A 25,087-nucleotide genomic window follows, 5' to 3' on the forward strand; every position below is an offset into this window, starting at 1 on the left:
AACAAAACAGCACAAACAAAAAGAACACTTTTCCCATATTTATGTTAATAGAGAGTATGAAGTCCTTAAAACAAATTACAAGTTAGGGCCAGCACACATCACAGGGCAGTGATGAGTGAAACCACTGCCTATGAAGCCGGCATTCAGTGTGTCTCAGCTACTCCAATTCCAATCCAGCTCCTTGCTAATGGCCCAGAAAAGCAGCAGAAGATGGTCCAAGTGTGTGGACTCTGCCGCTCCAATGGGAGACCTGGATAAAGCTCCAGGTTTCAGCCAGGCCCAGCCTGGCTGTTGCAGCCATCTGAGCAGTGGACCAGTGGATTGAGGCTCTCGCTGCCATTTGTGTTGGAGTCACTGAAGGTGCCCAAAGAAGTCTCCCATGCTGGGATGTGCAGACAGCGAGTTGCTGACGGGGTCCAGGTTCTGGCTTGGTGCAGAGAGACAGGAAGCCACAGGATCCCCACTACTACAATGTGATGAAGCCGACTCTTTTTTCCAAACTGGACGAAGACACCCAAGGCTGAGGCTGGCTGCTCCTAGCCTGGCAAGCCTGGAGCCACAGGAGGCTGAGTATCACACTCACAAGCCCTGCAGCCCTCCCATAATGATCATCACCAGCTTGTCCAAGTCTCCACCCACTCAGGGCCTTCCCTCAGGGGAAACTTCGGACTCAATCTTCATACCAAGTAGGTGTACATCAACAGGACCACTGCCTGGGTTTCGGAAGTGGGCACCTCCTTGGGTACTGGCTGCATGGCCTGTTCCAGGAACAGCTGCTCAGAGAACCAGAACTCCCAGAAGCCAGGGAAGGTTCCAAGCATGGTAGTAGTCTTCCTAGGAGAGGCTCCTGACATCACCCTGAAAAGTTACCACCTCTGGCTATAAGATTGCTATCACAGCTGGATTCTTAGCCTAATGAGTGGCCTAATTGTTTAGTTAGCTCAGTAAGTTATTAAATAAGTCTAATGAGTGAATGCTTATCTATTGTGACAACTGCATTTTACCCAGTCACCTCACCATCTAGTCAACTTTGGAAGCCAGACTAGTTGGATCTAAGGACTACAAGATTAAGATCAGAAGATCTGTATGCCACACACCCCAGGGATCGTTGGCAATGGTACTCGCCTCCCACACAGGGGGACGGTGCCAAGGTCAATGCTGACAGGTGCCCTTCAGGAGCCTGCTGAGCAGGCTGGCTTTGGCTGGAGTGAGACTCAGGCTGCTGCAACGCTGCTGCTGTCAACCAGTACAGAGCACAGCAAAACCCATGCATATCTGCTTTTTTTTTTTTTTTTTTTTTTTTAATTTCAGGCACAGAGAAGAGGGAGAGAGACAGGACAGGGAAAGCTCCCATTTGCTGGCTCACTTCCCAAATGCCCAAATGGCTGGGGCCAGAATCACCATCCTCGTCTCCCTTGTGGGGGACGAGGACTCAATTCTTTGGGCCATCATCCCCGCCTCCCAGTGCTGACGGAAAGCTGGAGTGGGTAGCTGGAGCCAGAGCTGTGAGTTCATCTCAGGTACTCCAATGTGCATGCAACACGGCATTCCATCCATCAGGCTAAGTATCTGCTCCTGGGAGCTTACTGTGATGCTGAGCTGGATTCTTAGACCGTCAGTCTGGCTGAACTCTGTTCCCAGTTAGGTTCTCATGGAAACAGACACTGAGATGAAACTCAAGGCACAGGATGCCCAAGGGACAAAGGAGGCAGTGATGGCCTTGGATACCCCATAGGGTCCTATGGATACCTGGGGGTGGGCACATCAGGCGAAAGGCTCCTGTGTAGTAGTGGAAGTCCTCCAAGGAGGTGGAGGATGTGCCGGCCCACAGGAGCCAGGCATCCACGAGGGCAGCCAGGCGAGGTGGCCCCCACTGAAGGGGGCCCTAGGGGAGCCGTGGCAGATTCCACTGCCAGTGCTATTGGAATTCCCATCTGAGTCACACGCTGCATGCATCACTCTACCCGACCAGGTATGTTGAGTATCAGGAGACAGATTTTCAGGGTCCTGGCACACATGGAGAAAATATACTAACTGTTACCCTAAAACCCCTTCCCAAGAAAAACCAGAAATACACAAAAAAATTCTGCAGTTTCTATTCTTGATCTTAGCCTAAAGGCTGAGAAGCGATTGTGCGTTCAGTTTCTAAAGGTTCACAGGCCTACCTGAGTCAAGGGCCTCACGGGAATAGTCCCTAGTAACTGCAAAGCTTCACAAAGGAAATGAAGGACTGAGGGTCCTTCTCCCACCCCTTCTTTACTTCCAGAGATGCCTGCACTGTTGTTTTCTAAAATCTCCAAAATTACTGTTAATCTATCAGTACACCTGAGAAGCAAGATGATACCATGTGACACATCCCATAGGAACCCTTAAAAATAGTCTTTCAAAATTTATTTGAAAGAGTGACAGAACGGCCCGCTGTGACGGCCTAGTAACTAAACCCTAACCTTGCATGTGCCGGGATCCCATATGGGTGCTGGTTTATATCCCGGCTGTTCCACTTCCCATCCAGCTCCCTGCTTGTGGCCTGGGAAAGCTACAGAGGACAGCCCAAAACCTTGGGACCCTGCACCCATGTGAGAGACCCGGAGGAAGCTCCTGGTTCCTGGCTTTGGATCAGCTTAGCTCTGGTCATTGTAGCCACTTTTGGGAGTGAACCAGAGGACAGAGATCTTTCTTTCAATAAATCAGCCTTTCCAATAAAAAATAAATCTTAAAAATAAATAAATAAAAAGAAAGAATGATAGGAGACAAAGAGGAAGGGAGAGGGAGAAAAAGAGAGGAGGAGAGGGAGTGGGAAAGACAGAGAGAAGGCAACAAAGAAGGAGGGAAAGGGAGAGAGACAGAAAGATATCTTCTATCTGCTGGTTCATTCTACAAACGGCTGTAAGAGCTGGCACGGGGCCAGGCTGAATCCAGGCTCTCCATCTAGGTCTCTGGTGTGAACAGCATGGACCCAATCACTCTGGCTGTCAGCTGCTGCCTTTCTTGCACATGAACAGTAAGTGCAGCCAGCATTCTGAAATGAGCTGTGCACATCCCAAGCTGTGGCTTCACCTTAGGTGCCACGGCACTTACCCAATGGAGGCAGGGAGTGTTGACTTTCCAATAATCAAGCAGATCTAGCTCAGTGACTCCATCACCAATGAGCAGGAACGAGCTCTGTATCACTGGGCAAGGGGACTGGTGGCCCTAGCTGCCTTCAAGGCCCGCTGTGGTCCTGCTCCTCAATCCTGAGCTACTGTTTTCATATACAGTCCCTAACCTTTCTCCACAAGTAAAATCACAGTGGTCCAGCCCTCCTTTAAACGGCACAAAAGGGCAAATACGGTAGCCTAGCGGCTAAAGTCCTTGCCTCAAATGTGCCAGGATGCCATATGGGCACCGGTTCTAATCTCGGCAGCATCGCTTCCCATCCAGCTCCCTGATATTGTGGCCTGGGAAAGCAGTCGAGGACGGCCCAAAGCTTTGGGATCCTGCACCCGTGTGGGAGACTTGGAGGAGGTTCCTGGCTCCTAGCTTCAGATTGCCTTAGCACCAGCCATTGCGCTCACTTGGAGAGTGAATCATCAGATGGAAGATCTTCCTCTCTGTTTCTTCTCTCTGTATATCTGACTTTGCAATAAAAATAAATAAAATCTTAAAAAAAAATAAACGGCACAAAAGTAACAGAAGTCAAAGGCTACTGAGAGCACGTTCCTGGGAAGTCAGCGTGCTCCACAAGCTGGGGCTCAGAGAGTGGCATCTCCAGCACTACTGCTCCCACCCCAAAGCGCACCACAGCTGCCACTTCACTTCACAGCAGGTGCAAGGCTGTCTCACTCCACTTTCTGGGAGAGCCTGGGCCTGCAGTTCACAGATGGCCCTGCAGAGGGCAATGCTGAGCTCGCTGTCACCCAGCAGTGCCTTGTCTGGGAGACCACAATTTCTGTAGCCACTTTAGTGAAGCGACCTGACAAGACGCTCAGCTGCGGGGCTAACAGGTGAGATTTGGAGCACCTGACACATTTCTTTCCTGCCTTACCTCTGAGGGTGATGAACAGAACACAAGACTCTACACACAGAATGACTGTACCCAAGGACAGAGCGGGCAAGAAAGGCTGTCTGGCATTTTGAGGGAATCCTTTTACCTTTAAGATTTCCTTACTGCTAAAACTGCAATTGGTTCAGAGTATTTTTAAATATTTGAAATGTGAACGTTGAGGGTTGATGGTATAAGGCGGGTCAGGGGTCACAGGAGGCGAGGTTCTTGAGGGAATGGGCAGGGCTGCCTAAGAACACTGCATCCGCACACTCAACCTTTGGACTGGCTGCTGCTGCACACCCAGAATGACTAAATGGATTGGCACTTCCTGGCACTCTCTACTTCCCAACAGGAAGACCAAATTTGGCCTTAGGCGTTTTTCTAACCGTTGAATTTGTAGCTGAAGTTGCTTTGTCAAGGGAAGGTGTTTAGAAAGTCTGGGAGAGGAAGAGGCCAGCTGAGAGCCCAAAGCACTCCGGGAGGCTCCCCTCAGGCTTGACATCTGACCCAGAAAACCCTCAGGTTCCTTAAGGGTTACTTTAAACGGGAAGGGGATGGTGAGGTTGGCAAGGAGCACTTCCCAAACCCGCACGGAGTGAGCCACTCACTGGGAGTTGTTGTGATGGACGTTACAAGCTCGGGCCATGAGGACCACAATCACCGGTCGGAAGGCTTTTCCCTTCCCGTCGAAGTAGTACTCAGACATTTCCTTCAGTTCCGTTGTGGACACGAGCAGCTCCTGCAAGGAAATTGCACTGTACGTCAGGAGAGGTCTCTCACAAAGCGTTAGGTTTTAATTGCATGGCACCCCTTTTCAGTTGGGAAAAGTCATCAGACAACTCAGCCAGCCAGTACTCCACTGGAAGCTACACAATGCTTGGCCTAGTGCCCGTGGGGCAAGGGCGGGGCGTCTCAGGGCTAGCACAGATACTGCCACCTGCCCAACCATCACATACCAGCTGACTCCGCAGGCAGCAGACGGGCACAAGGCACTAGGTGGCAGAGGGACTCGAGGCCAGTGACACGTGGACAGAAAAGGGAGCATAGAGGAAAACGACAAGAGTGTGGGAGCCCCAGCAGCAGGACTAGGACACACCCTGGGTGAGGTGGCAAAGTGAGGAATGGGGCAGGAGGATGACCGGTGCCTGATGGGTAGCAGCAGAGGGCCAGGAAGTCAGGCTCGGACTTGAGGCGACAGGAGACACCTTCCGGATTCACCTGGCTGTGAGGCGCTGACACCTGGACACACGGACTTGCTGAAGCAGTACTTAGAACTTTGCTGTTTCCAGGGACAATGCTATGGTATAGTGGGTTAAGCCACTGTGACACTGGCATCTAATATGGGCACAGGTTCCAGTCCCAGCTGATCCATTCCTGATCCAGCTCCCTGCTAAAAGACCTGAGAAAGCAGCAAAAGATACCCTAACCCAAGTGTTTAGGTTCCCGTAGCCACATGGAAGACCCAGAAAAAGCTGCTGGCTCCTGGCAACGGCCTGGCCAAGCTCAACCCATCTGGGCAGTGAACCAGATGACGAAAGATCTGTCTCTCCCTCCTTCTCTCTCTGTAAGTCTTCCAAATCTTACCAAAAAGAACCAAATCAAACAAAAAGCTTAATGTTTCCAACAGAAACCAAAAGTTTGCCATACTATGGTCTCTATCAGAAAAACTTTAAAAAAGAAATAATTATGAAAATTTCCTTTTAATCAACGGAAATGTTCTAATCAAAACCACTGACCTTCCTGATGTCCTCGTATAGGCCCTTCAAGTCTCTCCATCCGAGTTTAAAAGGATCGGAGAATTTCTCACCACTCCGCGTCTGACTACAGCAGCACGCAGCTGGAGTTGTGTGCTGAAACCTGGAATGAACAAAAGTGTACATGACTTCGTCTGTTAGTGGATATTGCACTCACATGTCACACGTACACCACAGCACTTCAAAAAGCTCATGTGTGGGGTTAGCATTGTGGAAGAGTAGGTAAAGCTGCCCCCTGCTGAACCGGCGTCTCATACAGATGCTGCTTCACATCCCAGCTGCTCCTCTTTCCAATCCAGCTCCCTGCTAATGGCCTGGGAAAAGCAGCAGCAGATGGCCCAAGTGCTTGGGCCCTTGTCACCATTACTGACACCAACCTGGGAGACCTGAATGCAACTCCTGGGTTCTGGCTTTTGCCTGGCTCAGTCCTAGATGTTATGCCCGACTAGGGAGAGAACCAGCAGATGCAAGATCTCTCTAACTACCCTCTTCATCTCCATAACTCTTTCAAATGAATGAGTAAATGTTAAATAACAATCAAACAAACACCTCACAGCAAGTGGAATTAAAAGGTAAATTTATGGGCCTTGTGCGGCAGCCTAACAGCTGAAGTCCTCACCTTGCATGTGCCGGGGATCCCATATGGATGCCAGTTCTAATCCTGGCGATCCCGTTTCCCATCCAGCTCCCTGCTTGTGGCCTGAGAAAGCAGTAGAGGACGGCCCAAAGCCTTCAGACCCTGCATCTGCATGGGAGACCCGGAAGAGGTTTCTGGTTCCCGGCTTTGGATTGACTCAGCTCTGAGCTGCTTGGGAAGTGAATCAATGGATGGAAGATGTTCCTCTCTGTCTCTCCTCCTCTTTGCATATCTGACACTCCAATAAAAAAAAAAAACTAAATAAATCTTAAACAGCAACAACTCAAAGTGGAGCCCAAATGAGTTGCTGCTGCCACAGGTGGTAGCTTTATCAGCTATGCCACAATGCCACTTTCAAGCCATTACAATTCAGAAAAATATATAAACTGCTCCTGCTAAACTCCAATAGATCATTTTTTAAAAATTTATTTTTTTTTTTATTGTAAAGTCAGATTTACAGTGAGAAAGAGAGAAAGATATTTCACTTTCAAAGTGGCCACAATGGCCGGAGCTAAGCCAATCTGAAACGAGGAGCCTCTCCCGGGTCTCCCACACAGGTGCAGGGTCCCAAGGCATTGGGCTGTGCTCGACTGCTTTCCCAGGCCACAGGCAGGGAGCTGGATGGGAAGTGGAGCCGTCAGGATTAGAACCAGCGCCCATATGGGATTCTGGTGTATGAAAGGTGAGGACTTAGCCTCTAAGCTACTGCATCGGCCCTTTAATAATCAGTTTCATAAACAAGATTTCAGAAACTTACAAAAGCACAGACAGAACTCTCTTCATTATATTCAGGGTTAAGGTCATATTTTATTATATTATTTCTTTTCTTTTTTTTTCTAAAAAGCACACAGAGCAGACACTGTGACACTTAGTTAACAATATAGGAGACTTACTGGCCTAGTTTCTAACAATTTAGAAATTTCCTGGAAATATGATGAAAACTTTGGGTATTCCCAATATGGGTTATAAACTTACCGTGATACATTGCACACATTTGGAAAAGCGGATGTTAAACTCTTCACAAGATTAAAACAGAGCATCTATAAAATAAAAGAATGAAAAAATTTATGAGAATATTCCTGAAAAACTTGTTTACAACACTGAATAGTAAGAATCCCATAACTGCCATAACTATTTTTTTTTAAAGATTTATTTTATTTTCATTGGAAAGGCAGATACACAGAGAGGAAGAAAGACAGAGAGGAAGATCTTCCGTCCGATGATTCACTCCCCAAGTGACCGCAATCCAAAGCCAGGAGCCTGGAGCTTCTTCTGGATCTGCCACGGTGCAGGGTCCCAAGGCTTTGGGCCGTCCTCCACTGCTTTCCCAGGCCACAAGCAGGGAGCTGGATGGGAAGTAGAGCTGCCGGGATTAGAACCAGCACCCATATGGGATCCCGGTGCGTTCAAGGCGAGGACTTGAACCACTAGGCCATGCCGCCAGGCATGAACTTCAATTCTTAAAACATGTCAGATCTCAAAGGCATCAAAGATGCCAGATGATGAAAAGGAAAACGATTCCAAGATGAAGGAAGGAATTTACATTTACAGGAACAATGCCTACTTGAAGTTATTGCTCCTAAAGGTGTTTGGGACACAGCAGTGATGTTTAGACAGACAGGGCACCGCAGGTGAAGGCGTCCCCCATGGGCGCCTGTGTGAGTCCCACTGGAGATGCTGGCTTGGCTCAGCCCTGCTTCTGGCTTAGCTCCTGAGGTAGCAGAAGATGCTCAGCTCCCATCAGCTCGGAGACCTGCGTGTGGCTCCTGGCTTCTGCCAGGCCACTAGGTAGTGACCTAGTGGATGGAAAAATCTCCCTTAAAAAGATAAACGCTGAAATATTGAGAGGTAGTGACAGACAGAAATTACAACTGGAATGGGCCAGCCATCATGGCATTCTCTAAGGACTGAAGGATACAGAGCCAGCTCTGAAGAAAGTGGGCCATAGGCATTTTTTTAAAGTACTAAATTCACTAATCTGTAGGGCCATTTGAAGAAAATATTTTGACAAAAAAGGAGGAAGTTAGTATAATAGAAAGAAAAATTAATCTACTTATTAGTAACAGTCTTAACAAGCTTTCACAGAATTGTTTGATTTTACAATCACAATCACTTGTTTTTATGCTAGAATCTCAAAGTCTAGGCAAGTACAGCCTGAAAAACTAACAGGCAAACATTTACGATACAGCGCAAGTATCCACAGATTATGCACATTGTATGAGCTCACAGGAAATGTACACCTATCCAAATACAACTTCAAAGAGATCACAACATTTGGAAGAACATGAACCAGTAGCTACTTTGGAGAAAAACAGGAATGTAAGTGTTTTCACTTCTTATGGGGGGGGGGGGGTATCTGTTTTTATTTTTCTCTAACGAGACAGCATTGCTTTAGACGTATCAAAAATGACAGTAAGTGTTGTTATATAACATTTATGACATGGAAGTAATTGCAACGTCCTAGGGAAACAAGTAATAATCCTCCTGTTTGATTTTACCATCACACGACAATCTGCGTGGGCATAGAGGGTGAAGTTGCCACCTATAGTGCACGGGGCCAACATGGGTTTCCTTTCCAGTCCCAGCAGCTCCGCTTCCCATCCAGCTCCCTGTTAGTCCACCTAGGAATGCAGCAAAGGATGGCTCAAGTGCTTGGGGCCCTCCCGCCTTTATGGGAGATCTAGAAGCAGCTTCTGGCTTCAGAGCAGCCCAGCACTGGCCGTTTGGACCATTTAGGGAAGGAAGCAGCAGACGGAAGATCTCTTGGTCTTGGTCTCTCTCTCTCTTTCTCTGCAACTCCAGCTTTCAAAACAATAAGTAAATCTTAAAACAACAACAACAACAACAACAAAACCTACTTCTTTCAGCCTTTGTTGGCAATGAATTCATATAAATTTAATATTTTACAATAGTCATATGTAAAAGCTTCTGAACAGAACATAGCAATGACTGAGGTTGAGTTCTAATGCTGTTGCTGTAACCTGGGTGAAAGGCTAAAATTACGGGCTAATTCACAGCAGGTGTTCTTCATTATCAGGCAGTAATAGCAGCTGTTAATAGCACAGTGGTTAAAGGACAGACAAGGTTGTGTTGTGACACCTTGGTGATAAGATCTGCTCTTGAGAGATACTGTTAATTTGGAGTAACAGTGTATCTAAAGCTGTGGCTCCCAGCCCAGACACTGGATACATTTAACAGTTATCTCTTCAATCAATCTTCTCTGCCAGTACCTTAGGGCAGTGTTTTTCAGAGTGAGGTTAGCCCAGTCAGGGATTCTGTGGAAGTTGTGAAAGCAGAACTGTACTGACAGTAGCAACAACCACCTTTCCTTTCCAGTTTTGCTTCCTCTCTTCCCACCACCCACCTGACCTTGGTTCTCAGGAGCGGACCTCTTAAGAGAAGAGGCCAGGGAAAAAAATCAAAGACATACTGACGAGTGACTTGATATGATCAAATGAGCACTGATTTTTATTCTGTTACAAGACCCGTTAAACCTAGGAGCTGAAGAGGAGGAGCTGAGAGCACAGACGAGGGATTTCTAAAAAGATCAAGGGAAGTATGTTTTATGAAAACCTATACATGGGATTCAAGATGCTTGTCACCAAAATAAACATATCTCAGAATCCTACAGTTCCACAAACTGAAACTCTAGCTCACAGAAATCAGGATGCAGCAGAACTGTGTTAGAGAACCCAATGTGCCTTAACGATCACTGCTCTTTGTCCCCTGGACTGCACAGGACTGCTGTGCTGAGACTGAGGTAACTGAAATACGCTTGAGGCAGGCACCAGAATACCAACAAATGCATAGCAGAATAAATAAATAAATAAAACCAGACACATGCGTCAGAAATACAGCTATCGACCACCAGGATGGAGGTGGCAGCGGATGAACCGGGAACCCACAGATCAAGTACTCTGTCCAGGAAAACACCTCTCCCCGGTGAGGCTGTTGCGCAGGGCATGGAATCAGGAAAAGGTGAGTGAAAAATGAAGACTTGGGTAGCAGGAGCAGCACCAGATGGAGGACGTGCCCTTCTGCACAAAATGCCCACAGTGGTGCAACTAGAAAAACCTTAAGTCTGCCCAGGACAATACCCAAGAGAATTCCAACAGCGCTTCCCTCCTCTAAGACCTTTGCCCAAGCGGTTCTCCGCCCACACACTTTCTTTCTGTTATTAAGACTAGCTGAGCTGCCATTCCTTTTCGGGATGTTCATCTGCAATGTGCATACACTTGGGTACATAGCAGACATCTAGAAATGTGATGCATTTCATCCTGGTGGAAGGGGTTAGATGAGGACATAGGTTTTGGAAATGTACCAAATTCCAGGGAAACACGAGAGTCTTAAAGTAAACATGGAATGGGTGGGGGATGCGGGGATTTGCAGACAGCGGACACCCGCAGTATTGGCCAGCTCAAGCCGACAGGGGGTACCTGAGTTTTGCTCAGTTACTTAACCGTGCGGTCCTAACCCGAAGAACACACTGACTGGAAACACCGCGGTACGGTCCGGTGACTATCCACTGTAGGGGCAGGGAGACAAATCAGGCTGGGTTCCCGCTGAGACTCTGGAAGTCGCTGGACGACTTTCAAAATGACCCCAGGATCTCTCTCCTCCGCCCTGTCTCCTTCCAGTGCCCTCCCAGCCCCATCCCATGCCGTAGATATGCCTCAAGCCTGGCCTCATCCCCAGCATCAGCCTTCTGCGCAAAACCTTCCCCCGCCCCACCTATTCCAGGCCAACCTGCCTCTTTCCAAATTTGCGGAGCTCAAGGGCGTGGGGTAGACCTGTCCAATACCCCTCTCCCGGGACGGGGGTTGCGCCCCGACTCCCAATCTGCACATCGCTTCCCGCCTTCCCAGGCTTCACCTGTCCACAGTCGGAGGGGTGGGGGGACGTCATACTCACACCTAAGTCCACCGCTTTTTCCCCTGGTCCCCTCCACCCACCCACCACCATGCTCCCTGCTGCCCCCCGGGGCGTTCCTCATCCAGGCACGGGCGCGACCCCGACCCCACCCCGTGGGGCTCCGGGCGCCCCAGGCGTCCCTCTCCACCCCGGCGCACGTGCTCCCTGCTCCCATTCATTCCAGCGCGCGCGGCTGTCATTGTCGCCGTGACCTCTACGGCCGCCTCAGGCGCCCGCCTCCCGACCTCACCTGCGCGCGGCCGTCCAAGGGGACGCGCGACCCACGCGGGCCCACGCCGCCACGGCTGCCGGTCCCCGAGCCCCGCGCTGCCGGCCCCCACGAGCACCCACGCAGCCACCGCCACCAGCGCGAGGCCATGGTCCGACTCCGAAAGTCGCGGCGGGCCGCCAGCCCCGCCTCCCGCCGGCGGCCCTCCTCCTTCTCCTCCTTCAGGGACCCGGAATCGGAAACCTAGGAAGGCCCTTCCGGCGGAGGGCCGGCTCCTCCCCGTCGCTGCGCCGGAGCTGAGGTACCCGGTGCTCGGGGCAGTGGCGGCCGCTGGTGCCCGGAGCTCCTTGCACCCCCACCTCTGACTGAGGGGTTCCTGGGTCGGGAACCCTTTATGCAGAGACAGTCGCGGGTGGGCGGGAGCGCTCGCTTCCTCAGTCTGCTGGTTCGGTGGTAGCTTTCTGGGGGGGCAGTCCCTCACTCTTGCCACTCCCTGTGTGGAGGGTGAACTAAGGCCCCGACACTTCCCGCTCGAGCGGCTGCCTCTCCCGGAGGCCACAGTTTGCTTCTTCTGGGTGTGGTCTGCCATGCTGTCGCTCGGCGGCCTTTTATTGTCAGCCCTTGACGGAAGTGCCTGTGCTGCAAACAAGTCAACCCTCGAGCCGGCTACTGTGACAGACGAGCCACGTTGGCCCGCTCCCTCGGACTTTCTCCTCTGAGAACCTTCTGTGTAGAGTGAGGCAGTCTGGCTCATGTCAGCATCAGGGGCTCCCGCTCTGGTCGTGTCCCTTAACTTCTGAGAACTTTCTAGGTAGAGGAGGCAGTCTAGCTCATGTCAGCTTCAGGTACCCCCCGCTCTGGTCATGTCCCTTGACTTGTGGACTCTCTTCAGAGAACTTTTAGGTACAGCGAGGCAGTCGCTCATAGCTGCATCTGGAAGTCCCGCTCTGGTCACGTCCCTTGACTTTAGGACTCTGAGAACCTTCTAGGTAGTGTGTCAGTCTGGCTTATGCGGGCATCTGAAAGCCCTACTCTGGTTTCGCTCTGTGGTCACGGTGGTCCTACTTGTGCTCTGCCCTGGGGGGCAAAGGGAGGAGGGTGCCATGGAGGATGTGCAGGATCCGACTGGGGTCAGAGTGGAAGGACCTTGCTCCCTTACCTTCTCTGGTTATACTTACCTATTGCTTCTGGTCCTCACAGTGTCTTATTAGTGGAAGTCCATGACACAAGCATTCACACACACACACAGAGCACAAAATTATCTGGGATAGATATAGAAGCCAGAAGTGAAAGAGACTTAGTCATCAAACATTTAATCTTGGGATAAGATATTTATCTGAAAGACACAGTTAACAGGGAAATTTCATTTGCTGGGTTCACTTTCCAAATTGCCATGATGGCCAGTGCTGGCTGGGCCTGGGAAAAGACAAGAGCCTAAAACTCCATCTTGGGCTCCAGCAGAGGTGACAGGATCCAAGATCCTCTGGTGTTGACCGGCTGCCATTTAGGTGCATTAACAAGAGGCTGGTTACAGAATGGAGCAGCCAGGACTGGAGCCTGTGCCCAGATGTGATGTGGATGTATCAGGCAGCAGCTTAAATTGCTGTGTCACATTGCTCGTCCCCAAAAATTCTTGTAGGGAAATAGATCAAGAAATTAGTAATTAGTCCTCTGACATCGTGTTTTCTTCTTAACTGTGCTTCTTGCACTAAAGGATAAGGTCTGTAACTGGTCACATTTTTATATTTATTTAAAAAGAAGATTTTTTATTAAAAATATAAAGTCTTTAAAAGACCATTTTTGTGTTTTTTATTCTATCTTGAAGAATAAATAGCCTGTAAAAACCTGTGAAGTAGTTTACAAGTCAGGTTGATAATGCACTATGATTTATTTAGATTAGGTTTAAATATTAAGAAACATGCAAGAAGTTGAAGTTGTCAAAGAGTGTAGCAATTAACACTGTACTTGTGACTGCTAATATATTATTGAATGCCCATTTATGGATAAAGAAACAAGCACCAAGGAATTAAGTCTCTACACAATTCCAATTTCACGAGGCCATTTTCATTCACAGATTGCTTGGCTGGAATCAAACAAAGTCTAATGACAAAACTAGGTGGGCAGAGAAAATTGATTAAGGCTAGAGTATTCTAGAGCCAAATTCTTGAGGAACAATAGCTTCCAACAGCACATGCAGAATAAAAACGTTTTTTTGATCTGCCTAGACCAAGCATGAACCTCACAGTTAAAAACTTAGCTGTGTAAGTAACTACTGAGGGGCAGACTTCTTACGCAGTCTAAACTCTTATGTATCTACATAAATAAGTACTGGTGGATACAAAGGGACTATGTGTAAGTGAAAGCATTTTCAAAGTTGCCTTTTCAACATTGGAGTTTTAGTTACCGTCTTGATATTGTTGGAAACATTATCTATGATAGGACCAGATTACACAGCCATGGAAAGGTTAGAATACTGTATATATACATACATATAACCATATATATAATACAATATATATGCTATCACTATATGTGCATATATGAAGCCATATATACACTCACACACAGGTATATATGTGTGTGTGTCTCTGTAAAACCATGTCTTGGTTCACAATACTGGGCATTTTAGGCTTAGTAACAACATCTTTTGAGAGAAAAGTTTCAAATGATAGTGCTGGAAGATGAACAGATTTGTCAATTTCATATCCCTATGCAAAAATGAATTCAAAAGAACTTAATTTTCCTGTGATTGAATTTCCTGTGATGTCCCAGGAAAGGGTCTTCCGTGCTTTTATTCTGTTCCCTGGAGCTTTAGTCTGTGCCAGTTCTTCCATGTGTCTTAAAGGTGAGTATTGAATACTCTTAAAAAACCTTTTGGTTCATGTGACCAGTGATCTCGTGTATTGACTGATCCACTTCCTTGCAGAAAGGTTCAACCCTCAGTGAAAAATCTTAATTGGGACAGGAGCATTATGTGCAGTCCGTGCTGTACTTAAATGTTGCAACTTAGTTCCACACAGATACTCTCCCAGAAGAATGAAATAGGCCATGCCATTTAGATCTTAAACTCTAATGGCTAAGTTTTTTGTAATGGATTCTGGAAGTCATCTGGCTTCTAATGGACTCTGAATTTGTTCTCCCAGGAGGCTGCCTTATGTACTACCTCCTTAAAGGAAGAGTATATTGGGTTAACTCTGGTCAGCATTTGCCTGGTTTTGTGATTCAAAGTAGGAAGATAGAAAATTACTGTTAGTACTTTTATAACCATATTTAGCTCACCTGGGCGTAGGTGGAGCAAATTGGAATTTTTCCAACAATTGAGCATGCCATATTTCTCTACTGGCTTTAAAGATTTACTTATTTTTGGGCCCAGTGTGGTGGCTTAGTGGCTGAAGTCCTTGCTTCACACACGCCAGGATCCTATTTGGGCACCAGTTCTAATCCCAGTGGCCCTGCTTCCCATTCAGCTCCCTTCCTGTGACCTGGGAAAGCAGTTGAGGACGGCCCAAAACCTTGTGACCCTGCACCCATGTGGGAGACCCTGAAGAGGCTCCGGGCTCCTGGCTCCTGGCTTCGGATCAGCACAGCTCCGGCCATTGCAACTGCTTGGGGAGTGAATACAGATGGACGATCTTCCTCCCTGTCCCTTCTCCTCTCTGTATATCTGACTTTCCAATAAAAATAAAATAAATCTTTAAAATGAAATATTTACTTATTTTCATTTGAAAGAATTACAGAGCAAGGAGACACATGGAGAGAGTTTGCATCCTCTGGTTCATTCCCCAAATGGCCACAGTGGTTTCAAGTCAAGAGCTTGGAGCTTCCTCCAGTTTTCCTACTTGAGTGTAGGGGCCCAAGAACTTGGACCATCCTCCACTGCCCACCCAGGCACATTAGCAGGGAGCTGGATCAGAAGTGGAACAGCTAGGATTAGAACTGACACCCGTATGTTATGCCAGTACCTCAGGCAGAGGCCTAATCCACTCCCCCACCACCTAGGTGTTACTCCTGCCCACCTGCGACTCTCACCTATTACTCGAGAGGTGACAGTATTGCATTGTTGTGTAACCACTCCTCTCACAAACCCCTATCAAGGCTCATGATAAGGAGGGGCTCTCTGTCTTGGTTTTGTTCTTTTGTTGCTCTGGCACTTTGATTCTTGGCCTCCCCAGTACCTCTGAGGACAGGTATCCCCTCACCATGGCCCCCGTGTGTCTGTATTCCTCCCCTCTGTTCACTGCTTGGGCGGGACAATGAAGACAGCAATGCTAAGATGCTTTGTATTTCTAATGTGTGTACTATCAGGAGTTCCAGGAGAGGTCAGGCCTAGCAGTGGTGGAATGTGGACAGAGACGCCAGGGAAAGGTGACTGCAGCTTTGTAAGTGTGTCCAGGTTATTTGTAGCATGTCTCTTAGGATAGCTTATATTGCTGGGGAAGCTGTGACATAGGTCTTCAGCTTAATGAATATTTTTCAGGGTAATGACCATTTGTTCCTCTTGGAGTTAATTGGTTGGATTACCATAAGGATTTGTGACTACTAGTGGGCCCTGTCATCACCAAGCTTGGTTCTTAAAGACTCCTTAATAAACCTTAGACATGTCTGGCATGATCTCGCTTGCACCTTGCAACACCTGGAGCATATAAACAATAAAAAGATAGGAAGTCAGTAAAAGGCAATCGGTTCAGCTTTATGGAGGAAGTGGGAACTGATAAGGAGCATGAGGTTAGGTAGGATTTCAAGGTTGGTAGAGGACAGGTCAGTGAGGCCCATGGACAAGGAGAAGCCGGCATACACAAAGGCCCGGGGGTGGCCGAGCCTGACGTGGTCTGTGGAAGGACAGCACCCACAGATGAGGAGCTCTTGTCACTCCACACACGGACTTCACCTTGATATCTAGAGACATGTAGGTCTGGCATTCCCTATCAGGTGACATGATAATTCTGTTTGCTAATTGTATCACTCATGTCTATAATCTTTTGAAAAGATTTTATTATTTATTTGAAGCACACACGCACACCCTTTGTTCACATACATCTTTGTTCACTGCTTTACTCCCCAAATGGCCACAAGTATGGAATTTATCCAAGTAGCCCACGTGGGTGGCAGCGGCCCAAGAACTTGGACCATCTTCTGTTGCTTTTCTAGATGCACTAGCAGGGAGCTGAATGGAAATCTGGGTTGCAGGCTGCGGCCCAACCTGGTATACCACAGTGCTGGCTCCTTATACTCATTATCTGTTAAGTACCAGAATGGAAGGCATTTATAAGGATCTATCAATGTAAGTGATTTGTTAACTCCCTTTTTGAATGTAAGGTACAGGAAAAGGTCGCAGGCAATGAGACTATGGGGAATCTGAAGTGTGGACTCCAGCAGCCTCTGTCAGGCTTCAGCTAGATAGGGGCATTGCTGTTTGCAGAAGTGTGGAGACTGCCCTCCACACTTGAACTTACAGCCAGAGAGAAAACACCTGTGGTCTTTTGTGGGCTGTAAATTTGTTCTGATACATTCAGTGGGTGGATTCTTTTTTTTTTTTTTTTTAACCAGAATTGCATCTTCAAGAACAGTTTGCTAGATGCCCAAAATTGAAAAGTAATTTTATGTGCAAATAATTTTTTTTTTAAAGGTGTAGTAGTGCTGTGGACTGCAAAATCTTGGTTTAGAATTGGATACTTAGAAATTGTGGCTCACCATGGTGAACTGGATTTACTGGGGTTTGAAAACGACATTTCTTAAAGCTGTGAAGATGGTATTTTTCTCAGTTTCTTTGAGCTGTAGTGGACTGTAAAAGTCATATATATTTAAGGTGTGCAGTGTGGTATTGTGATATGTGTGCCTATTATAAAATGATGACCACAATTGGCCTAATTATTTATACTGAGCAACTCACATGGTTCCGTGTGTGTGTGTGTGTGTGTGTGTGTGTGTGTGTACAATGGAGAATTTATTTCTTAGTAGATTTCAAATGTAATATTCACTTTTGTGAACTGCAGCTTGTGCTCTAGGCTTCTAGAACTCAGACTTTGTGTGACATCTTTCTGTCCCTTTCAGCCCTGCCACCAACAGACATGAACCGCTGTCCCACTTTCTATTTTTAGAAATGCAGCTCTTTTAGATTCTGCATCTGCCTGAAATGAGGGGTGATTTTTGTTTCTGTTTCTGGCTTAATTTCACTTAGCATTATGTTTTCCAGATTCATCTGTGTTGGTGCAAATGATGAGATTCCTTTTTTAAGTGGATTTTGATTTTGGTTTCAGAAAGTTTTTCACTGAAATAGATTTAACTTGCAATTTGATTTTCATAAACTTTCAAAACATCATTTTATTTATTTCTTCTTGATTTTATTTATATTTTATAAATATCAACATATTCTAAATGTTTACTTCTTGGATTTCTAATAAAGGAGAAATAGCGTGCATTTATATAATAATGATGTATACACACAATGATTTTATGTATGTATATGATTTCTAGGATAGTTTAATTATTTTAACTTTCTTTTTGTTTAAAATTTTATGTATTTATTTGAAAAGCAGAGGCGGGGGTAGATGAGATCTTCATCTTCTGGTTCACTCCCCAAATGGCCACCATGATCAGAGCTTAGCAGGTCCAAAGGCAGGAGCCAGGAGCTTCTTCTGGTGGTGCACATGGGTACAGGGGCCCAGGCAGTTGGGCCTCTTCCTCAGTTTGCCTAGGCTGTATCACCAGGGAACTGGATCCGAAGTAGAGTAGCCTGAACATGAACCAGCATCCACATGGGATGCCAGCTCTGCAGGTGACAGCTTACTCTCTATGCCATAATGCCAGCTCCAGCAAAATAAGATTTTAAAGCCAGCCCTGTTTTTACTTCCTTAAATTAACAATAGTTGTACATATTAATGGCCTTCCTTATGATATTTCATATATGTATGCAATGTGTGCTGTTGGATTTGATTTGCTAATATTTTCTTGCTAATATTTTTGCATTTATGTTTATAATGATATTGGCCTACAGCTTTTTTTTCAATCTTTGTCTGATTTTGATATCAAAATAATGCTGGTAATGGAATTCAAAGAATATGTCCTCTCCTCTTATATTTAAAAAAAATTGGGGTTAATTCTTCTTTAAATATTTCTTAGAATTCAGCAGTGTAGTCATCTGGTCTTAGCACCCCTTTTTTAAATGAGAAGTTATAAATAATAATTCAATCTCACTACTTGTTATTAGTCTCTTATTCTATTGCCTCATGATTCAATTTTTGCAAGGAGTATGTGTCCAGCAATTTGTTCATTCTAGGTTATTAAATTCATTGCTGTATAATTATTGACAATAATCTATTCATTTCAAAAAGCCCACAAAGCAACCTAGGATAGTATAAGCATTAAAGCTTTCAATTGACTGGGATGATACTCTGCTGGCTCTGTCTTCAGACCAGAGAGGGTATACCTAAGAAGCTGTTGAACTTGACTGGACAATAAGATGCTGGACTCTATGTTTGGTATACGCTTGCAATGGGGGAATCTCAACTGAACTTGAGCTGTGGTTATGCAACAAGGTGGAGGAATCCACCATGGTGGGAGGGTTTGGGGAGGAGTGGGGAGAACCCAAGTACCTATGTAACTGTGGCACATAATACAATGTAATTAATGAAGCAAAATAATAAATTTTAAAAAAAGGGAAAAAAAAAAGAAAACTAAAAAAAAAAAAATACAGACAGAGAGCCTTGATGTAAACTTTCACATCTGTAACTGATTGATATTTAACAAAAATGCTAAGAGGGATTTTTTTTAAAAGGTGTATTTATTTTTGTTGGAATGACAGAGATACAGAGAAAGGAGGAGAGACAGAGAAAGATTTTCTGTTTGGTGGTTCACTCCCAAAATGGCTGCAATGGCTGGAGCTGGGGCAGTCTGAAGTCAGGAGCAGAGGCCCAAGGACTTGGGTCATCCACCACTGCTTTCTTTCCCAGGTTGTAAGCAGGGAACTGGATCAAAAGTGGAACAGCCAGGACAGGAACTGGGTGTCCACATGGGGTGTTGGTGGATTAGAATGCTCTGCCATCACACTGGCCCTGAAAAAAGAAATGTTTTTAGTAGCCCCAAAGAAGATATATTTTAGTAAATAGTTCTGGAAAAACTGTACACCCATGTGCAGACAAATGAAATGAAAATAGACACACTTCTCCAATGTCTCATCATTTATAAAAACCAACTCAAAATAGATGTAGGACCTGTTTCTGGGTGGGAAGCTGGGCCCCTTGAACAGAACCAAACCCAACAATAGCTCAAGTTTGTGCTGAGTTCTTTCTGAGCCTGCCATGTAGATTCTGGTGGAGAAGATGGAGAAGGAGTTCTCTGGCATCTGTGTGCCTGCAACTGTGCTCCCAGAATTCTGTCTTCCTTAAACAGAGTTAGCAAGGGGTGTGTGTGTGTGTTTGTGTACCAGAGAACTGTTTGCTGCTCTGAGAGGACTTCTGTTGCCAGTTATTAAGATGATACCATCTTTAAAAGTCTCTGGCAATGGACAAGAAACATTCTCTTAGATAAACTAGAAGGTTTGGAATATGGATCCTTTACTGCGCTTTATTTCTGCCTGTTTGCTTCCTGGGTTCCTGCTGTGCCACTGAATCTTGCATCTAGTGGTCATAGTTCAGTTACGTTTCACTGGCATTTGATGTATTTTTCAGTACTTGATTTCTAACATGTCCCTTCTGGATAACATGGCATTATTCTCTTGTGGCATGTGTAGTGTGTATATGTAACTATTTATCTACTAGATAATTTAGGCAAACTATTCCTATCATTTTGACTGGATTTTAATAATTTCTAACTCATTTCTACAATCCATTAATTTTTCCAAATTCTCTGTTGTTCAATGTAACACCACTATCAGTTACCCAACTAGGTGGAATACTTGGTTAAAACAAGGAATAAAAAACATGATGGATGTGCACTTTAACTTCAGAGGCTGGCATGGTGGCATAACAAGCTAATACTCTGTTTGTGGGAGAACCGGCTACTCCACTTATGATCCAGCTCCCTGCCAATGGACCTAGAAAAGCAGTAAAAGATATGGCTAGTCTTCGAGCTCCTGCATCCACGTGGGAGACCTGGGTGAGGCCAGCATCTATTAGGTACTGGTTCAAATCCTAGATGTGCCATTGTGATCTAGTTCCCTGCTTGTGGCCTGGGAAAGCAGTCGAGGACGGCCCAAAGCATTGGGACCCTGCACCCACGTGGGAGACCTGGAAGAGGTTCCTGGTTCCCGGCATCGGATCAGCGTGCACCGGCCCGTTGGGGCTCACTTGGGGAGTGAAACATCGGACGGAAGATCTTCCTCTCTGTCTCTCCTCCTCTCTGTATATCTGACTTTGTAATAAAATAAATAAATCTTTAAAAAAATATATTTTGACTTCAAACATTTGCTAATGTCATTTATGAACCCCGAAAATGACCCTACATATAGAAATAATTCTGTGCTCTGCTATTTTTAAAATATGTTTCCATGATCCCTAATGACATGATTTATTTGTAGACTTTTCTCCCCTAATATTATTATGTGCCTATTGAGGTTCAGATTAGGATCTTATTCTTTTCTATGGTACTTGCCCAGGGTTTGATGTATAGGAGACATGGTCAGTACTCAACGGATGTGTATTGAACTCATCTCATTCTGTAGTGTAATAAGGTGGAATCTAACTTAATATTAGACACATTTCCATTTTTTACTAGTTTTGAAAATTAATATTTTCCTTAGCTATTTTGGAAGGAAAATAATATTATCAATATTTTTACATTTTAAACATGATCTAGTGAATTCATAAATGTCCAGGTTGATTTTAGATAACTGCATGTTTGAGATTGTATTCTGATGACTACTAATGCATCTTCTATTTATCACTAGGACACTCTTGAATTTCATCATTCAGGAATATGCTCCCTTTGTAAATGTCAAAGAACCTAGCAGATGTGTGGTAAGTTTTGAAAGAGAAAGGGCAGTATACTCATGAGTTGCGGAATGGACAGAGAGATGTTCTGAGCATTGCATGGTTAGGTGATTTCTTGACTGTGTGGGCACTGCAGAATATGCAAGCACAAATAGGGTTAAGGTAGCTGGCACTGTGAGGATGTAAGCTGTGTTGGGCTGCAAAGCATGTGGCTGCACTGAATCCTATGGGCAATTGTAACACAATGAACGATATTTGTGTGTCTAAATATAGAAAAGAGACAGTGCAAATAGGAGAAATGGTAGATAAAAGGTGGCTCCATTCTAAAGGGCACTTTCCTGGAATGGAGCTGGCAGGATGATTGCTCTAGTGACTTAGTGATTATGGAGGCTTATGACACAGTTATGTTGTATTACCACAGACTTTATAGATACTGCCTGTTTAACTGACATTACATTCATTAAACATTTTCTTTCTCCGTTGATTGGTTAACTTTAGTTTTCTGTAAAAGTTTTACATTGCAAGCATGTTAAACTTTATTTTTAACTTTCTTGTTAAAATTGAGAGCCAAGCAACTGAACACATACATGTGCGCACACACACACACACACACACACAGACACAGACACAGCACCCATTTACTGATTTGCACCTTGCCTTTTCAAATGCCCATAATGATGTGCCTGGACCAAGTTGAAGCTAGAAGCTGGGAACTAACTCAGGTTTCCTCTGTGAATGACAGGGATCCAACCACTTGAACCTACATATGCTGCCTACCAGGACCCGTGTTAGGAGGAAGCTGGAATCATTAGCTAGAATCAAGTACTCCTATTGGGTCCACTGTTGCCCAAAACACCATGATATGCACATGACCATGCTCCGTTTGTTTGTTTGTTTCTCCTTGTGGTTCTGCCAACATTAGAGTTTACTGCTTAGAATTTTAAAAAATCGTTAGGACAGGAAGTGAAAGGTGCTTTGAATGTTTTGTTCCAGGAAGATAGAATGAACCACTTCATACACAAGATAGCTACAGGACAGCTGCTTCCCTTGAAATGCACCTAGAGGAAAAGAGCAGGTGCACTCCTAAATCCTGTCTGTCTTATCACACTGTGAGCAGCACTTACAAGTTGGTCACATATAGAACTTCTTTATAGATGAAGAATATAGATATTGCTCTACTAGCAACATCAAATAAATGTGTTAACTATAATACATAGTGTGAGAATGTGATTTCCTATTGTGAAAATTTATTCTTGTGATCATTTTATTTCTCAAAGTGGTTTAACAGACATAGAAAAATTCTGCATCTTCATGGGGTACATTCGAAGTCCTATATCTAGTTTTTCTTTTTCACAGAGAGCTGCACAACACCTTAACATTATCTATACTCTTCCTTGATAGTACCTATTGATCAAGCTTTCTATATCATTTTCCACAGCCTCTTGTAAACCTCCATTATACATTATATATGCTATGTGTTATATTATACTGATGCATTATGCATCTTCATGTATACTTACATGTGTAACTGTTGTGAGATCACAGTTTTTTGGATGCTCACACAGAGATCAGATCAGGTCTTTGTCTTTCTGTGATGGATTTATTTCAGTTGACATAATGATTTCCAATCCTATCCATGTTGCCAACGACAAGATTTTCTTCCTTTATTTTATGGCCAAGTAATAGCTCGCTGGATAGATGCTTTCAATTTTCTTTATCCATTCATCAGTGGATAGCAGTTGGGTTGTTTCCATTTCCTGGCTGTCATGAAGGATGGTGTGATAAACACAGGAGGAGGGCAGATGTCACTTTGACAAATGGATTTCATTTCCCTTGGATAAACACGGAGCAGTGCTATTGCAAGTTTGCATGGTAGTTCTCTTTCTGACTTTTTAAGAAACATCTACACTAACTTTCACAAATAGCTATCCTAATTTGTGTTTCTGCCAATAATGTGCAAGAGTTCCCTTTTCTCAGCACTTGCTGTCTGTTACCTGTTTTGGTAACAGCCCATTTCCACTGCCATGAGTTGAAAGCTCAGTGTGGTTTTAACCCACATTTTTCTGTTGTCTAATGATGTTGAGTATCTTCATTTGCCTGGCATTCATCTGGATGTCTTCCTTTGAGAAGTGCCTGCTTAAATCTCACCCATTTTTTAAAAATTGGGGTATTTATTTATGCAGTTGCTAATGATTTGAGTCCCTTACATATTCTCATTTTTAAGCCCTCCTCAAATATATAGCTTGCAAGTAGCTACTCCTATTTTGTAGGCTGTCTTTTCACTTTGCTGATCATTGTCTTAACTTACTGTTTCTGGCTCCAGTCCCGCACCCATATTAACTTCAGAGTCTCTGGTCTTAGTTTGTATGTATAGTCTCTTTTGTGTTGACTTTGATACATGGTAAGAGAGAGGAGTTGAGGTCTGTTCTGCACGTGAGCATTCAGTTTGCCTGACCCTGTAGATTACAAAGACTGTCTTCCTCACTGGGGGTTCTTGGCACTTTTGTAAAGGATCAGTTGCCAGTGATGCATACGTTTATACTAAAGTTTGTGGACATTGTTAATATGTATTACTGCTTTTTATTCTTTTAGCAATCTCAAAGAAGGGAATTCCTCTGTGTGTGTGTGTGTGTGTGTGTGTGTGTGTGTGTGGTGATACATTTTGAATTTTTGAAAATCACAAGATTTAACTCTTTTGTGCTAAGTTTTATTTTTTTTTAAAGATTTATTTTTTTATTACAAAGTCAGATATACATAGAGGAGGAGAGACAGAGAGGAATATCTTCCGTCCGATGATTCACTCCCCAAGTGAGCCCCAACGGGCCAGTGCGCACTGATCCGAAGCCAGGAACCAGGAACCTCTACCAGGTCTCCCACGTGGGTGCAGGGTCCCAAGGGTTTGGGCCGTCCTCAACTGCTTTCCCAGGCCACAAGCAGGGAGCTGGATGGGAAGCAAGACCACCGTGATCAGAGTCAGTGCCCATATGGGATCCTGGAGTGAATAAGGTGAGGACTTTAGCCACCAGGCTACCACGCTGGGCCTGAGAATGTTCATGTTTAATCAAAGCTTAGCTGTATTCTCTTTTTCTCCCACAGTGTTGCTCAGATTCTAGAGGATTATCCCGCTCTTTATTACACAAGATTTGTTGCTTTCTAAACATAAGTGCTAAAAAAGTCGGATTGAGAGCAGTTTTCCAAAGAGTGAGAACTGTAATTAAAAAATGGAATTGCTCTTTGTCCTTTGTAGTTTTAGAAACGTGTTCAAAGCCAAACTGAACTCCTTGGAGGAAGGCACAGTGATGATGATTTGATTGTATTCCTCTTACATGTGAGATGATCATTTTTTCTTCCCCTCCACCCTGCCCCTTACCAACACTGGAATTACTATTTGGGCCTACGTTTGGGAAATGGAGGCTGATAAATACAATTACTTCCCTTAGTTCATGGAAGAGACACAAGCTGACTTTACCATGAATGTTTCAGCACTCAGTAAGCTTTTGCAAAGCCAGTTACTGGAGCTCAGCATTCCTCAGGCATTCAACTGTGGATTAGACATTGTTCGTGCCTCCGTTTTCTTCAGGTTTATTGGCAAATACCCTTCCTTGG

The 25,087-nt window shown here is 45.1% G+C and overlaps 1 protein-coding gene and 1 long non-coding RNA gene across 3 annotated transcripts in view; one reads left to right on the top strand and one right to left on the bottom strand.

Annotated features, from left to right (window-relative positions):
• Positions 1–11,780, bottom strand: part of PDSS1 (decaprenyl diphosphate synthase subunit 1) — a 34,141-nt gene extending 22,361 nt beyond the window's left edge. The window contains exons 1-4 of one of the 2 annotated variants that reach the window (XR_009246212.1): positions 11,577–11,780; positions 7,391–7,455; positions 5,761–5,881; positions 4,633–4,763 (exon numbers count right to left, since the gene is read on the bottom strand). Coding sequence is in view for 1 of the 2 variants with exons in the window: in XM_004588532.4 (XP_004588589.2) it covers positions 4,633–4,763; positions 5,761–5,881; positions 7,391–7,455; positions 11,577–11,705 (446 nt within the window). In the remaining variant the exon portion in view is untranslated. The remainder of the gene's footprint in view (positions 1–4,632; positions 4,764–5,760; positions 5,882–7,390; positions 7,456–11,576) is intronic. The other variant, XM_004588532.4, reaches the window with a different exon arrangement.
• A 4,561-nt stretch (positions 11,781–16,341) lies between these two features.
• Positions 16,342–21,524, top strand: LOC131481283 (uncharacterized). The gene is made up of 3 exons (XR_009246214.1): positions 16,342–16,461; positions 16,704–16,836; positions 21,439–21,524. It is a non-coding gene; the product is annotated as an uncharacterized LOC131481283 (long non-coding RNA).
• Positions 21,525–25,087: the final 3,563 nt, after the last annotated feature.

The sequence above is a fragment of the Ochotona princeps genome, chromosome 10 (genome assembly GCF_030435755.1).
Source record: "Ochotona princeps isolate mOchPri1 chromosome 10, mOchPri1.hap1, whole genome shotgun sequence".
Classification (NCBI taxonomy): domain Eukaryota; kingdom Metazoa; phylum Chordata; class Mammalia; order Lagomorpha; family Ochotonidae; genus Ochotona; species Ochotona princeps.